Source organism: Chanodichthys erythropterus, chromosome 11 (genome assembly GCF_024489055.1).
Source record: "Chanodichthys erythropterus isolate Z2021 chromosome 11, ASM2448905v1, whole genome shotgun sequence".
Taxonomy (NCBI): domain Eukaryota; kingdom Metazoa; phylum Chordata; class Actinopteri; order Cypriniformes; family Xenocyprididae; genus Chanodichthys; species Chanodichthys erythropterus.
In genome coordinates this window covers 59,600,438-59,614,399 of record NC_090231.1, presented here as the reverse complement: position 1 = coordinate 59,614,399, position 13,962 = coordinate 59,600,438, and the positions used below count along the sequence as shown (strand labels likewise).

At 42.2% G+C, this 13,962-nt stretch overlaps 1 protein-coding gene across 1 annotated transcript; it reads left to right on the top strand.

Moving 5' to 3' along the window:
- The first annotated feature begins 436 nt into the window (after nt 1-436).
- On the top strand, nt 437-5,730 carry LOC137030803 (uncharacterized). Its single transcript, XM_067401236.1, has 11 exons — nt 437-456; nt 1,030-1,458; nt 1,544-1,688; nt 1,782-2,089; nt 2,238-2,445; nt 2,564-2,656; nt 3,721-3,857; nt 3,989-4,186; nt 4,284-4,510; nt 4,731-4,943; nt 5,065-5,730. The coding sequence occupies exons 1-11, from the start codon at nt 437-439 to the stop codon at nt 5,469-5,471; spliced, it is 2,385 nt and encodes a 794-aa protein (XP_067257337.1). The 3' UTR covers nt 5,472-5,730.
- The last annotated feature ends 8,232 nt before the right edge of the window (nt 5,731-13,962 follow it).

Below are 13,962 nucleotides of genomic sequence, written 5' to 3'. Positions count from 1 at the left end.
ATTTTATTAACAAGATTAATCAAAGGTTACCTCAAGTATAAAGTTCATTTTTTTGGGTCAGACCAGGATAAAATTCTCCCCAGGGGAGCATTCCTAAAATATTTTATACATTTAATAAATATATTCTTATTTAATGTTTTTTTGTTTTATTTTTGACTTTAAATCTGACAGTGTGGTAAGTAAAATTACCTTAGTCCAAACTGAAAACAAGATTATCTAATTTATTTTTGGTTTGAGAAGATAATTTCCAGATGCTGGGTCCTGATAGGGCCCTTGATAAACAATAGCAATCAACCTGATTGGTCTGCTTGACGATGACATCACACAACTGGGGGTCTATACATACTGCAGGTAGTGAATCACACATTCACTCTGTTTTTAAATCAGACTACGGATACCACCTTTTGACCTCTGCAAGGACATCTTGGACTTGAAAATGGCATCAGAATCCAACATGTAAGTTCAAATTTCTTTTCTCTAGTTGATTTTTCCTTTATTTGTGTTGTGTCTGATCCAAACTTTTTTCCAGGTTATTGCCATGTTCTTGTTATATGCTGTTACTTGCCTATTTGTTAGCCAGTTGACATAGTATGGATAAAAACATGATAAAACTAATCTTGAGCAAATTGTGAAAAACTAAAGGATAGGTTTCCCTCTTTGTTTTTCTACACTGTTAAAAAAAAAAAAAAGTTGACTTAACCTACAATTATAAGGCACCTTACTGCACAGTTTTTTTTTGTTTTTGAGTTTACTCAACTATAACATCAGTTAAATAAACTCTATACTTGAGTAAACTCAAAAAAGCTGTGCATCAAGTTGCCTTATAATTTTAAGTTAAGTCAACTTTTCTTTTCTTAGTAAGACTTGTTTCTCATCCCTAAAACTAAAACAGGTCAAGGGTTAGGTGTGAATTGGTCAGCCACTTTAGCACACACAATGGGCCTCTGTGGTAAGAAGGCTGAAAAACTGGTTCTGGTAGTATTACAGTAGTACATTTGTAATCTTTGGTGTGTCTGCTTTGTCTCACAGCCAGAAATCTGACCGTCGCATCGTTCACTGCCTGCTGTGTGAAAAACCACAGGAAATGCTGACAACGCACCTGAGCAGGGTCTGCATGAGGAATAGTACACCCCAAGAACGACTGGAGGAGGCGAACAGGGCCAAGGAGTCCACCAAGGCGTGGACACGGGAAGCCAGAAACTGGGACTACAAGGAGATGGTTAAACGTTACCCCCACAGACCATCTAGGCTGGCTCTTCTGGAAGAGCTGCGCCAAAGAAAGTTTTTCGTGGCCAACGCTCCTAACCAGGCAGACCTGGAACCCGAAGAGCCGTCCAGCAGCACAGCTGTCGTTCCCACAGCCAGTGGCCTTTCTGGAGCAGCCGGTGGTGTCTTGGTTTCGGAGGACAGCAGCTCTGAAGGCAGCACCACCGATCCAAGTGACCGAACATGGCAAGAGTACGTTCTAAACCTCACACACAACAGTGCAAAAACTGTAAGGTTGCTTTGAGCTCATTTTCTTCTGTCTGTATTTTTTTTTCAGAGATCAAGCACAGACGAGCCCAGGTGTCCGGGTCAAAATGATGAACATGGGGCTCTATCAAAAATTCCCTGCAGAAGAGGCCATGTTGACAGACTTCAAGGGCTACTTGATCAACACCCTGCAGGTCACAAACTGCCAGCAGGTGGTAAGATACATCCCATTTCTGTTTCTTTTTAGTCTGCTCCGTGGCTTTTCTTCTCACTGCATCATCTCACACTTCTCTTTTTCCTTATCACAGATAGACAACGTCTCCAGGATGCTGAGATACATCCAGCCAAGTGGGGATGAAGTCACCTTAGACTTCCTGCTAAAGTCCACTGAGACCAAGGACTTCCTCACCCAACTCCGGCGTGCTGACATGGGCCCAGCCACCATACTGAACTACATCAAGAACATGATCCGGTTTGTTCAGTATCTGAAGACCCACCTCAACTTGGTTGCAGCAGATGCTGACTTCTACAGGAAGTGCCAAGCCTACATCGACCTCCTCACTACCCTCAGAAAGCCAGTTTCCAGGTTGAACAGCAAGGCCACTTGTAAAATCAGGTCAGTTGCTAATCTGCCTTCCATTTTGTTTTCTTTCATGACTTCCTCCATGTTGATAGTACTTATGTGCCGGCTGTACATCTGGGGTTATGTGCTACAGACATGTGTGTAATTCTCCAGCGCATCGTTGTCTTGTATATCATTCTAGGTATGAACGGTTCCTTGAGGGTGAGAAGAGCCTTCATGAGTGCCAGGCAGTCCTCCGGAAGGCCAAGAAAGACATGCTGTCCGTTTATGGGAGGATGCTGGAAGGTGACCACGTGTCTTCAGAGGAAAAGACCATTTTCCGCTACTACTGTGAAGCAATCCTGATCCTCAGTCACTTCCAGAGACCAGGAGCGGTGGAGGGATTAACTGTAAGTGGTTTAGACCTCAGTTTTTGTGGGGGCATCAGCCTAAACAGATTATATTAGGTTGTCTGCAAAGAGGACGTTTATGTCAGTTATTCACTCTGTGAGTTTTATTTTTTCTCAGACAGCAGAGTGGGATGAACGGAAAAATTCTGGGGGAAAGGTGTGTGTGGCTGTCAGCGAACACAAGACTGCCCTAACAATGGAGGAGGCAGCAGTAAGTACACTTTGTACAGGCTAAATTGCCTTACCATAAAATACAGTAACGCCAGCAATGAACCAACAGTTATTAAAGGTGCCCTAGATTCAAACATTGAATTTATCTTGGCATAGTTGAATAACAAGAGTTCAGTACATGGAAAAGACATACAGTGAGTCTCAAACTCCATTGTTTCCTCCTTCTTATATAAATCTCATTTGTTTAAAAGATCTCCGAAGAACAGGCAAATCTCAACATAACACCGACTGTTATGTAACAGTCGGGATCATTAATATGTATGCCCCCAATATTTGCATATGCCAGCCCATGTTCAAGGCATTACACAAGAGCAGCCAGTATTAACATCTGGATCTGTGCACAGCTGAATCATCAGACTAGGTAAGCAAGCAATAACAACAGCAAAAAATGGCAGATGGAGCAATAATAACTGACATGATCCATGATATCATGATATTTTTAGTGATATTTGTAAATTGTCTTTCTAAATGTTTCGTTAGCATGTTGCTAATGTACTGTTAAATGTGGTTAAAGTTACCATCGTTTCTTACTGTATTCACAGAGACAAGAGCCGTCGCTATTTTCATTTTTAAACACTTGCAGTCTGTATAATTCATAAACACAACTTCATTCTTTATAAATCTCTCCAACAGTGTAGCATTAGCCGTTAGCCACGGAGCACAGCCTCAAACTCATGCAAAATCAAACGTTAACATCCAAATAAATACTTTACTCACATAATTCGAAGCATGCATACAGCATGCATGATGAACATCTTGTAAAGATCCATTTGAGGGTTATATTAGCTGTGTGAACTTTGTAAATGCGAGAGCTCGTGTGGCAGGGAGCGCGAGATTTAAAGGGGCGGCGCCGAGTGTTAATCAGTGCATTGTTAATGATGCCCCAAAATAGGCAGTTAAAAAAATTAATTTAAAAACATCTATGGGGTATTTTGAGCTGAAACTTCACAGACACATTCAGGGGACACCTTAGACTTATATTACATCTTGTGAAAAAGCATTCTTGGGCACCTTTAACAGATTTTGTTTTGTTTGTCTCTGCAGATGCTGGACGCATACTACACCTGGATCCGCCCTGACTGCATCCGGCCGGATGTAGATCATGGAAACAGGTTGTTTGTTTCAACATCGGGCACGAAGATCAGGAGTGCAACCAACGACCTCTGTCGTCTGCACGCACAGTAAGTGTTAACAGCAGTCCATAAGTCCAAAAATATCTGTTACATTTGTGCATTTATTAAACGAATCAGCCTGTAGAAAATGATATAATTCAAGTTTGGGAGTTTCATCTGATATTTCTGCCCCATTGCAGCTACAAACTGCCCAACATCAAAAGCCAGCAGGTACGCAGGAGCGTGGAGACAGATGTGGCTGCAAACCTCACAGAGGAGCAGAAGGCGTCTGCCGCACACTACATGGCCCATTCGACGGCAGTGGCAAATAAATACTACCGAATGAAGCCCCTGGAGTTTGTGGTGGCGACCGCGAACCTGCTCAACTCCCTGAGTCGGTATGTAATTATCTGAAACAGTTATAATTATAATGTCTCTCAACGCTCATCCGTCAGTTTGTCGGTGTGTAACCGTGAAACCTTTTCAATGTTGCAGCGACTCTGCTGAAGACGGCGCCCGGGCAGAGAAGAGAAGGCGAGTGGAAGAAGAGGTGAGCAGCCCAACACCCGACTTTGACGATTTCCTAAAGGCCTTCCCTGTAGGAATCACTGGCCAGCCACCCAACAAAACCCAGAGAGCAAAAGCTGGGTTCCCCACCGACAGAGTCTTCTACGACAAGTGGAGAGCTCTGCAGTACAGCAAGCGCGAGCAACATCTTCTGTGTAAGTGTAGATACTTTCTTAGCCAATGATTAGATCTGCTCCAACGGAAACATTTAGAACTTACGAAAGGAAAATATATTTGCAATATATTGGAAAATATAAATATTAAATCCCATATATAAGAATATATTGCCTAATATATTACATGATATTACTGCAATATATTTTTGTTTCATAAGGGTGAACCTGAATTTTAATTTAAACGTTCTCTCTTTGACAGCAAAATGCTCAAGATGTGCCCCGACTGCAGCGAAGGTGGCTAAAGTCATAGAGGCAGAGGGGTGGACGGCCAATCATCCCCGTCCAGAGGACGTCATTGTGAAGTGGAGGCCGCTCAGCAGAGCACAGGCACAGAGTGACCCAGCCATCATCAGGGGGGTGACCCGTCAGAAATGGTCGGGTCTGGCTGTGAAGGATTTTGGGGGGCAGAAAGGTATAAATTGATATATGAATATAATAACATCATGAACGGCACATTAATGAAAAAATGTAGTAACATAATTCCTGTTACAAATGTGTACTTACTGAAGTGAAAACGTTGTTTTTGACCACAGGAGTTGTTGCAACCAAGGCCTTCGGGAAGGGCTCCATCCTGTGTGATTTCCACGGAAAGGTGATCACGGGTGCTGAGGGCAGGGAGATGGCAGAGATGCAGGATGAGCTGGGCCACCTGTTTTTCTTCAAACATGGGAGTGAGGAAGTCTGCATCGATGCGGAGACCTTCCCCTGTGAGTGCCACCCGTCTCTGGAAACCAAAGGGAGATTGATTACGCACTCCAAGAAGAACTTCAACGTGCAGCCGCGCCACTGTGTAGTGAAGCTTCCAGAAGGAGACAGGGACGTCCTGCTCTTTCAGGCCACAAAGGACATTTCCAAAGATGAGAAGATCCGCTTCAACCACAGCATAAAGAAGAGGTCTTTTCATGGGGAGGAAGAGGAGCTGGAGTGGCTGGATGATTGACAACCTCCCCGGACAGACTCTTACGTTCTATTGTATTATATTGTACCAACACATGGGCTAATTTATCCTGCTGTTAAGCACATTTGTCACCAGCTGCCAGGTTGTCTTGGAATTGTGGGCCTGGGCTTGCAGTATAGACGAAGAGCTAAGCTTTTAATGTGTGTATTAATCATTAACCATACATTTGAAAATGTTGGGCAGAAATACATACGAAAACTTTATGGTCTGACCTCTGACCCCAGGTGGACAGGCCTGCCAAATTGAATACACTGTGATGCTGATCATTTACTTGCGTAGTAGTATTCATTTATTCCAAAAAAGAAATGTTGTTCTGATTGTCTAGTTTGAATACCAACTCAAGAGTCATTGCAGAGCATCTTTATGACAACATGTGTCAATAAAGTTTTTATTTTATATATTTATGGTTTAACTTAATTTTTTTTTCCTTTTATTAGGAGGTATAGGGGATGAAATGAAAATCAATACAAGTATAAAAATGTTAACTATATATTCAGTTTAATAATGTTGTAAGGTATCATGTATAAACTGCTGGTGGGGAAAGTGTTAATAATTTGACTTTATACTATTTTATTAACAAGATTAATCAAAGGTCACCGCAAGTATAAAGTTCATTTTTTGGGTGTGAGCAGGATAAAATTCTCCCCAGGTGATTTATTGTTAACCTGGTCTAACCGAAGAGGGCAGATTTGTGCCTGACTCTTAGGCCTGGCTCTCTCTTCAACATGACCACATTTACTTCAGTGATTGGTTAATATGTAGCCTAGATTCCGGCCTTTCACTGGAGACCAACATTGTTAATTTTGAAACATGTGGCGCCTGTCTGTACTGTTGAGTTAGGCCTAAATTTGCCTCTTTCCAGAGGCCCGCTGTCAAGAACAGACCACAACTTAGCACCATCTATGTGCTTTTCATAGTTTTTTAACACATTTTTAATGTTGATATGTTTTAGAGTTTACTGAAATGGTTGTTTATATATGTATTTATTATATTTTGTTATTGCACTACCTGTGTATGTAAATATATATTTGTTCCTTTTCATATGTAGCACATAACTAGTATCATGTTTGAAAAATCTATTTTCTACAACCTAATGGTCGATCTGTTGGACAACAGGGCTTTGGAGGCTGTGATGATGATGGATGGCCTAACCTTTTTAATTGCAAAGAATTTTAAATGTCTAAAAAAAACCATGAAAATATAGTTAGTACAAGAGATTAGTTCAATAGGGTTAGGGTTTGTGAAACTGCGAATGGCTCATTAAATCAGTTATGGTTCCTTTGATCGCTCCATCCAATACTTGGAAAACTGTGGCAATTCCAGAGCTAATACATGCTAACGGGCGCCAACCCGAGCCTCCCTCTCGTGACGCGTGCATTTATCAGATCCAAAACCCATGCGGTGCCACCCGGACGCTTTGTTGACTCTAGATAACCTCGGGCCGATCGCGCTCCCCCCGCGGCAGCAACGACTCTTTCGAATGTTTGCCCTATCAACTGTCGTTGGTACGTCCGGCACCTACCATGGTGACCACGGGTAACGGGGAATCAGGGTTCGATTCCGGAGAGGGAGCCTGAGAAATGGCTACCACATCCGAGGAAGGCAGCAGGCGCGCAAATTACCCATTTCCGACACGGTGAGGTAGTGACGAAAAATAACAATACAGGTCTCTTTCGAGGCCCTGTTATTGGAATGAGCGTATCCTAAACCCATGGGCGAGGACCCATTGGAGGGCAAGTCTGGTGCCAGCAGCCACGGTAATTCCAGCTCCAATAGCGTATACTAAAGTTGCTGTAGTTAAAAAGCTCGTAGTTCTCGGGAGCAGGCTGGCGGTCCGCTTGTCTCCGCGTCCTCCTGCCTCTCAGCGTCCCCCGGATGCCCTTAGCTGGGTCGTCAGGTATTGCCTGGGGCCCAGAGCGTTTACTTTGAAAAAAATTAGAGTGTTCAAAGCACTGAATACCGCAGCTAGGAATAATGGAATAGGACTCCGGTTCTATTTTGTGGGTTTCCGGAACCTGGTGTCGGCCGGGGTCATTTGTATTGCGCCGCTAGAGGTGAAATTCTTGGACCGGCGCAAGACGGATGAGAGGGAAAGCATTTGCCAAGAATGTTTTCATTAATCAAGAACGAAAGTCGGAGGTTCGAAGACGATCAGATACCGTCGTAGTTCCTACCGTAAACGATGCCGACCCGTAATGAGGCGGCGTTATTCCCATGACCCTCCTGGCAGCGTGAGGGAAACCAAGAGTCTTTGGGTTCCGGGGGAGTATGGTTGCAAAGCTGAAACTTAAAGGAATTGGTGGAAGGGCACCACCAGGAGTGGAGCCTGCGGCTTAATTTGACTCAACACGGGAAAGCTCACCCGCCCCGGACACGGAAAGGATTGACAGATTGAAAGCTGTTTCTCGATACTGTGGGTGGTGGTGCATGGCCGTTCTTAGTTGATGGAGCGATTTGTCTGGTTCATTCCGATAACGAACGAGACTCTGGCATGCTAAATAGTTACTCGGCGTCCAACTTCTTATGCTGTGTTCACACCAGACGCGACTTGCGCGAATAAATCGCGCTATTCGCGCGTAGTTGGACGCTTGAACATTTCAATTCGCGTCTTTGCATTGACTTAACATGTAAATCACTTGCGCTTACCGCTTCATTCGCGTCCGGTGTGAACGCACCATTAGAGGGACAAATGGCATTCAGCCATGCGAGATGGAGCAATAACAGGTCTGTGATGCCCTTAGATCACAAAACACTGGATGACCTCTGTAAGGCCTCACTTGACCCCTGTTCTCTCGGCCTGCGAACAACGTACAACAGTGGCGTTGAGCTCGTGTGAAACTGCACAACACAAGCTTTCCAATGATATAAGACACATTCTGATTGGACTTTGTTTTAATGAACAATAAATAAAATTGTACAGGCAGCTGTAGCTTTTGTAAACTTGTAATGTTCATTTGTAGTTTGTAAACTACAAATATTCAGCTTTAATTTGATACAAAATATATGAAAATAGCTTAAGATTTGGCTCATTTACAAAGATTTTGGTGAGAATATATCCACAACAAAGCTCTGAATGACCTCGACACGGCATACTTGACCCCTGTTATCTTGAGCCTAAAGGAGACTCAGATTTTCAGTTGTGATACACCAAATTGTAGCCCTGAATCCCCACTTTCCATCAAGCACAAACACATTAATATAGCCCAACGTGACAGCTAATAATTATCACTACAATAAACCCAATTTAGGCAGTAATCTCAGTGGTCCAAAAGTTTGTCCAAATATTAACCAGGCTGTACAGGCTAGGAAACTCATATTTTCAGTTGGATGATACATAAATGTACAGAGGAGATTTAGGCCTTCCCGTAGATATCAATATCAAGACGGTAGGACTAACAGTTCAAGGCTAAGATGGTGTGCTTATGCATCTATTGTGCAAAATTATGAAAACTGCCCAATTGCCACTTTGAGATTTTCATGATATTCTGACGTCGTCAGAACCGGCTCGGGAAAACGAGAACAACCGTGTCTAAACCGACTTTCTAACACAAACGGAAACCGTGAAATAGGCACAAAAGGATCGGGGTATATTTATGCTGCATATGTGATGTGGTCAATCCTAAAACATAAAAAAAAATTATAAAAAATCAAAACAAGGTCCTGCAAACGAAGCAAAGGCGCTCAGGTGATCGGAGGGCCTGGGGGCACTACGCCCAACAATCATTTCGCCAATCCAGTGCAGTTTAGGGCTGAAAAATTAGCCATATTCAGCGTTGAGGCCTTGATGGATTCGTTGTACGGCTGTGGATCTGTACACTAGCCGTTGGATCATGTATGCCTGCCATGGGCCGGCCCTCAGTCACAACTCACCACTGGAGTCAACGCCCTCGGGCGTGCGGTTTCCGATTTGGCGTTCTGAAACGTAATATTGAGGGTTGACCCGAAAAATTATTTTCATATAAAAAAATATAGCTCATCTGAATCATTATGAAAAATCATACACCAATCTGCAAAAATCAACTTCGGGTGTAAATCTCGAGTCAGCCTGTTGATATTTGAAGTGATAAAGTTGCTGAAAGCCTGAACGCTCCTCTGTGTGTTCAGCAAACAGTCTGAAAGAGACTTGAATGAAATCAGCATCAGTGAGGGGCGAGAGGAGGCTTTCATACAGCTGCTGTTTTGGGCGCTTGAAGCACATGAACATCATCCGGAGTCTGTCTGTGACTCTCATCACCCTCATCTTCACCAGCATCATCTGTACTTATAATAATCAGCATCTCGAGGAGCTCTGAGGAACAGAAGATGCTGCAGGAAAGAGTGAAGGTATGTTTCTCACCACCAAGCCCATCCTAATCTTTTCCACTAACAACAGAAGAAAAGAAAAAGTGAATACACACACTTGATGGAATTTTGAGTATTGTACGGCAACAGGAAATGACAAAGCAGTGAGACAATGTGAGACAAAGCACCTGACAATCATCAGCCTCCAAAAATGGCCTGAATCTTCTTCCACACATGCAGACACGTTCTCAGATGCCCAGGAAGAGAGCTCGGCGGCTTCCTGCAGTGAGGCCAGAGGGTGTAATTCCTGCGGTTAAAGATTCTAAATGAAAAATATATAAAAAAATATGGTTAGTGTAATACATACTTTTCAAAAAACAACCACAAAAATGTTTTACAAACTAATCCCTCCAATATGAACTTTTACTAAATTGTGCATGCAGGATGGATACATACATTGGTGCTGTTTTCGCGGAGATATTTGCCGAAAACCATCGGGTCCGATTTAAAATGGCGGCCGCGAATCAGAACGCGAGAGTGTTGCTTCTCTATGTATTATCTCTAATCCAACAGAAATATCACCTAGAACGCCCAGCATGGTTCTTCTTTCTGGAGTTTTTCTTGGCGGTTGGCACACAACTTGCTTAGTAGTATTCATTTATTCCAAAAATGAAATAAAAACAATGACTCACCCCAAACTTCTGAATGATAGTGTTGATAAACTTTGATCCTCAGTACAGGCTGACTTTAGAGTGCACACCATTTAGAGGTGGCTGGTGGGGGCAGGGCTCATTTGCAGGTCAACTCTTGAAAATGTGTGAAACTGTGTGTCTTATAACAAACAAGGAGCATCTTTATGACAACATGTGTCACTATACAAAATGAGATGTCCTAAAGTTTATTATTTTATTGAAAACAATAAAAAAAAAAAAAAAAAAAATATTTAATTTATTTATTATAGGGGGTGAGATGAAAATAAATACAAGTATAAAAATGTTAACTATATATCTCGCCAGGGGATGCATTGTTATCCTGGTCTCAACAAATTTTACATAGTTTATTTATGTTATTTTCTAACTATCTATTCTTTTTTTATTATTTATTTTAAAAGGAGCAATGCACATTTTCTTTATTAGTCTTCAAAATAATTAATAGAATTAGTATAATTTATTAGTCTTCAAATCTAGAAATTCTAATCTAGATTAGAAATATTACATAGAAAGGGTAATCTTTAAATGTGTGTACCATTGTCTCAGACCAAGAAGCTTCAAAGAAATGATTAGCTGTTTTTGTGCATAGAATAGAATCTTTATTGTCTGTTATGTGAATAATACAATTAAAAACGGTGTAAAAAATGTGAAAAACACATGTATATATTTTTTAAGAGTTTGTTTGTGGTCCGTATGGTCCATCAGTCTTGGACTTGAACTGGTGAATGAATGGCCTGATGTGTTCACTCATCCAGCCAGTCGAGGTTTGTTGCTTCGCCTCGAAAAGATTTGTGCTTGACGCCGTAATCAAATAGCAGCTCCTCACATACATTAATGTCTCTTTTCGCCTGGAACAGGATGACATCCCTCTGTCCTTCAGGGAAGTTCATCACGCAGTGGACTGGCCTCAGGTTTGCTCTCTTGGAGGAATGATTGATCCTCCGGCCCATGGTGTTTTCTGTAGGGTGACACTCACAGGGGAAAGTCTCAGCATCCACACAGAGGTCCCGACCAGCAGCGTGGAAAAAGAGGTAGGCCATGTCACCCTGGATGGACTCGACCAACTTCCGGCCCTCTGCTCCTGTGATTACCTTGCCATGGTAATCACAAACGACGGAGCCCATGGCAAAGGGTTTGGTGGCAACAACTCCTGTGGTCAAAAGAAGGTGCAATTAGTATTCACTCCAGGAGTACAAATATCTACAAGACAAAAATGGTATGTATTTTTATGCATTATGTCTACATACCATGTCCTTTTGCGCCAAAGTCCTTGAGGGCCAGGCCTGTCCACTTTTGGTTCTGGATAGCTGTGATGATCCATGGATCTGACTCCACCTGCACCCTGGTGGCGGACCTCCACTTTGCCATGACATCCTCGGGGCGAGGACAGTTGCCGGTCCAACCCTCTTTTTGGATCAGCAGTGACACCTTGCTGACAGACGGGGGCCGTCTTGAACACTGGGCTGTCAAAGACAAATGTTAAATTAAAAGTCTTGTCCATAATGTGAATTATGTTACTTTGATTATAGAAATATGTTATTTTTTTATAATAAAGCACACCAACTTACACAAGAGGAGCTCCTCCCGCTTGGCCAACTGCACAGACCTCCACCTGTCATAAAACATTCTGTCAGGTGGAAACCCCGCAGCGGTCCGCTTCTTCTTTGTGGGCGGGGTGCTACTCGCCGTCGCTGGAAACGTCAGGAGAAAAGCTCCAAAGTCCCAGTCATCCTGGTCAGCTGGGCCTCTTCCTCTCTTCTGCTTCCGAACTCTCCTCTCGGACGGCTCATCAGAAGAAGAGCTGAAAGTTTGAGAAGATTTCATGTCAGCTACTTACAAGGTCTGTCTAGCTTTCTGTCAGAGTTTGAACAGACAGAAACTATATGGATGTTGTGCGTTTTGGATGATGATACATACCATGCCATAGTAATTTGGGCTCTTCTGGCTTGCTGGCTTGAAAAGCTTGGTAAATCATACCTGCAATGAAGAACAAATATCAGATTAATCCTCAAATTCTTTCAGTTTATTTTTTCTTACAGAAAATAATATTATTTGAACTTTATGTAGTACATAAGCCAGACTATCAACTTAATTATTTTATATTTCTCGGTACAGTGCATATAAATGCATACACTATTATATATGATTCTGCTAAAACTCACTGTTCATGCAGACGCCTGAGGTCGCTCGTGACGTTGACAACTGGCAGCCCCTGTTTGGACAGGAAAAATCTGCCCTGGTCGTCCTGACTGTCCTGCAGACATCCTGAACGAATCTTCTGGAAGTATGCGTCCAACATCTGTGGAGATCAGATATGAAGTTAATGCATACCGAAAACTTTAAGAGATCTGACCTCTGACCCTGATAAGATTCTAAAGAAAGTTTATTGTAAAAGGGACAATGCACATTTTCTTTATTAGTCTTCAAATGAATTAATTAGTATAGTTTATTAGTATAATTTATTGGGTAAGCTTTAAATGTGTGTAAAAGTGTGAAAATGCTGGGCAGAAATCCTGTTAGAGAACTTACAGCGGAGTCTTCCTCTGTGATGGAAAATTTTGCACTCTGCTTTGTGGACTGAACCTCCATGACGATTCGTCCATCAACATTTGTCTTGTTGATCCAGTCTGAAGCCTGGAAAACAAAGAACACAGTGACTGACTTTATACACACTGAGGAAACACTGTAAAGTTTGTCTTGTTTCTAGTCAAAATATCTTAAAGTTCTTAATTTAAAGAGGCATTTTCTTGACAAGTAAAAATTGTTGTTTTCAGAAAAAATAAGTCTGAGTTTTTCCTTAAAACAAGCAAAATAATCTGCCAGTGGGGTTAGCAAAATAATCTTATATCAAACCATTATTTTGCTTGTTTTAAGGAAAAACTCACTTAATTGACTTATTTTTCCTAAAAACAAGACAATAATTTGTACTTGTCAAGAAAATGCTTCTTGATCTAAGAATTTTTAGATATTTGGATTGGAAACAAGACAAAAACTCTAAGAACAGCATTTTTTGCAGTGTAAAAGTACTTACCTTCAATGCCCTCACTGCTTCTGGTCGCTGGAAGTATCTCAGGACCAGGATGGCTTCGCAGAAGTACCGGAAGAGCGTCATCTGGTCCTCTTCCACATGCTGCTGATCCAGGAGCTTCCTGTGGATGATCCGCATGTCCGCCTCTGACACTCTGAGGACTCTCTGGCAGTCTTGGAGAGTCGGCTGAGCAGGCCTAGAATGATTAGATGAAACAAAAAACAAATAAGGATGCGAGTTAGAGATGTTTCTGTATGCGTGTCTGGCAGCGTTCCAATATTAAAATTACTCTGCATTAAATAAAGTAATACTAGTGAATAACAACTCACTTTTTGTTGTGCGTTTCCACTGCAGCGCCTGGTGAACTGGATTCAGCCTGTGCGTCCTTGGGGTCGTTAAGGATTAAAAAATGCCTTTCACGAAGGTCTTCCAGAAGAGCCTGTCTGCAAGCCTC

Excerpts from the sequence above, each read along its gene's own strand:
- LOC137030803 (XM_067401236.1), top strand. The coding sequence starts at position 437 with ATGGCATCAGAATCCAACAT. Across the intron at positions 1,689-1,781 it reads TCACAAACTGCCAGCAGGTG|ATAGACAACGTCTCCAGGAT; the intron begins GTAAGATACATC and ends TCCTTATCACAG. Across the intron at positions 2,657-3,720 it reads TAACAATGGAGGAGGCAGCA|ATGCTGGACGCATACTACAC; the intron begins GTAAGTACACTT and ends TTGTCTCTGCAG.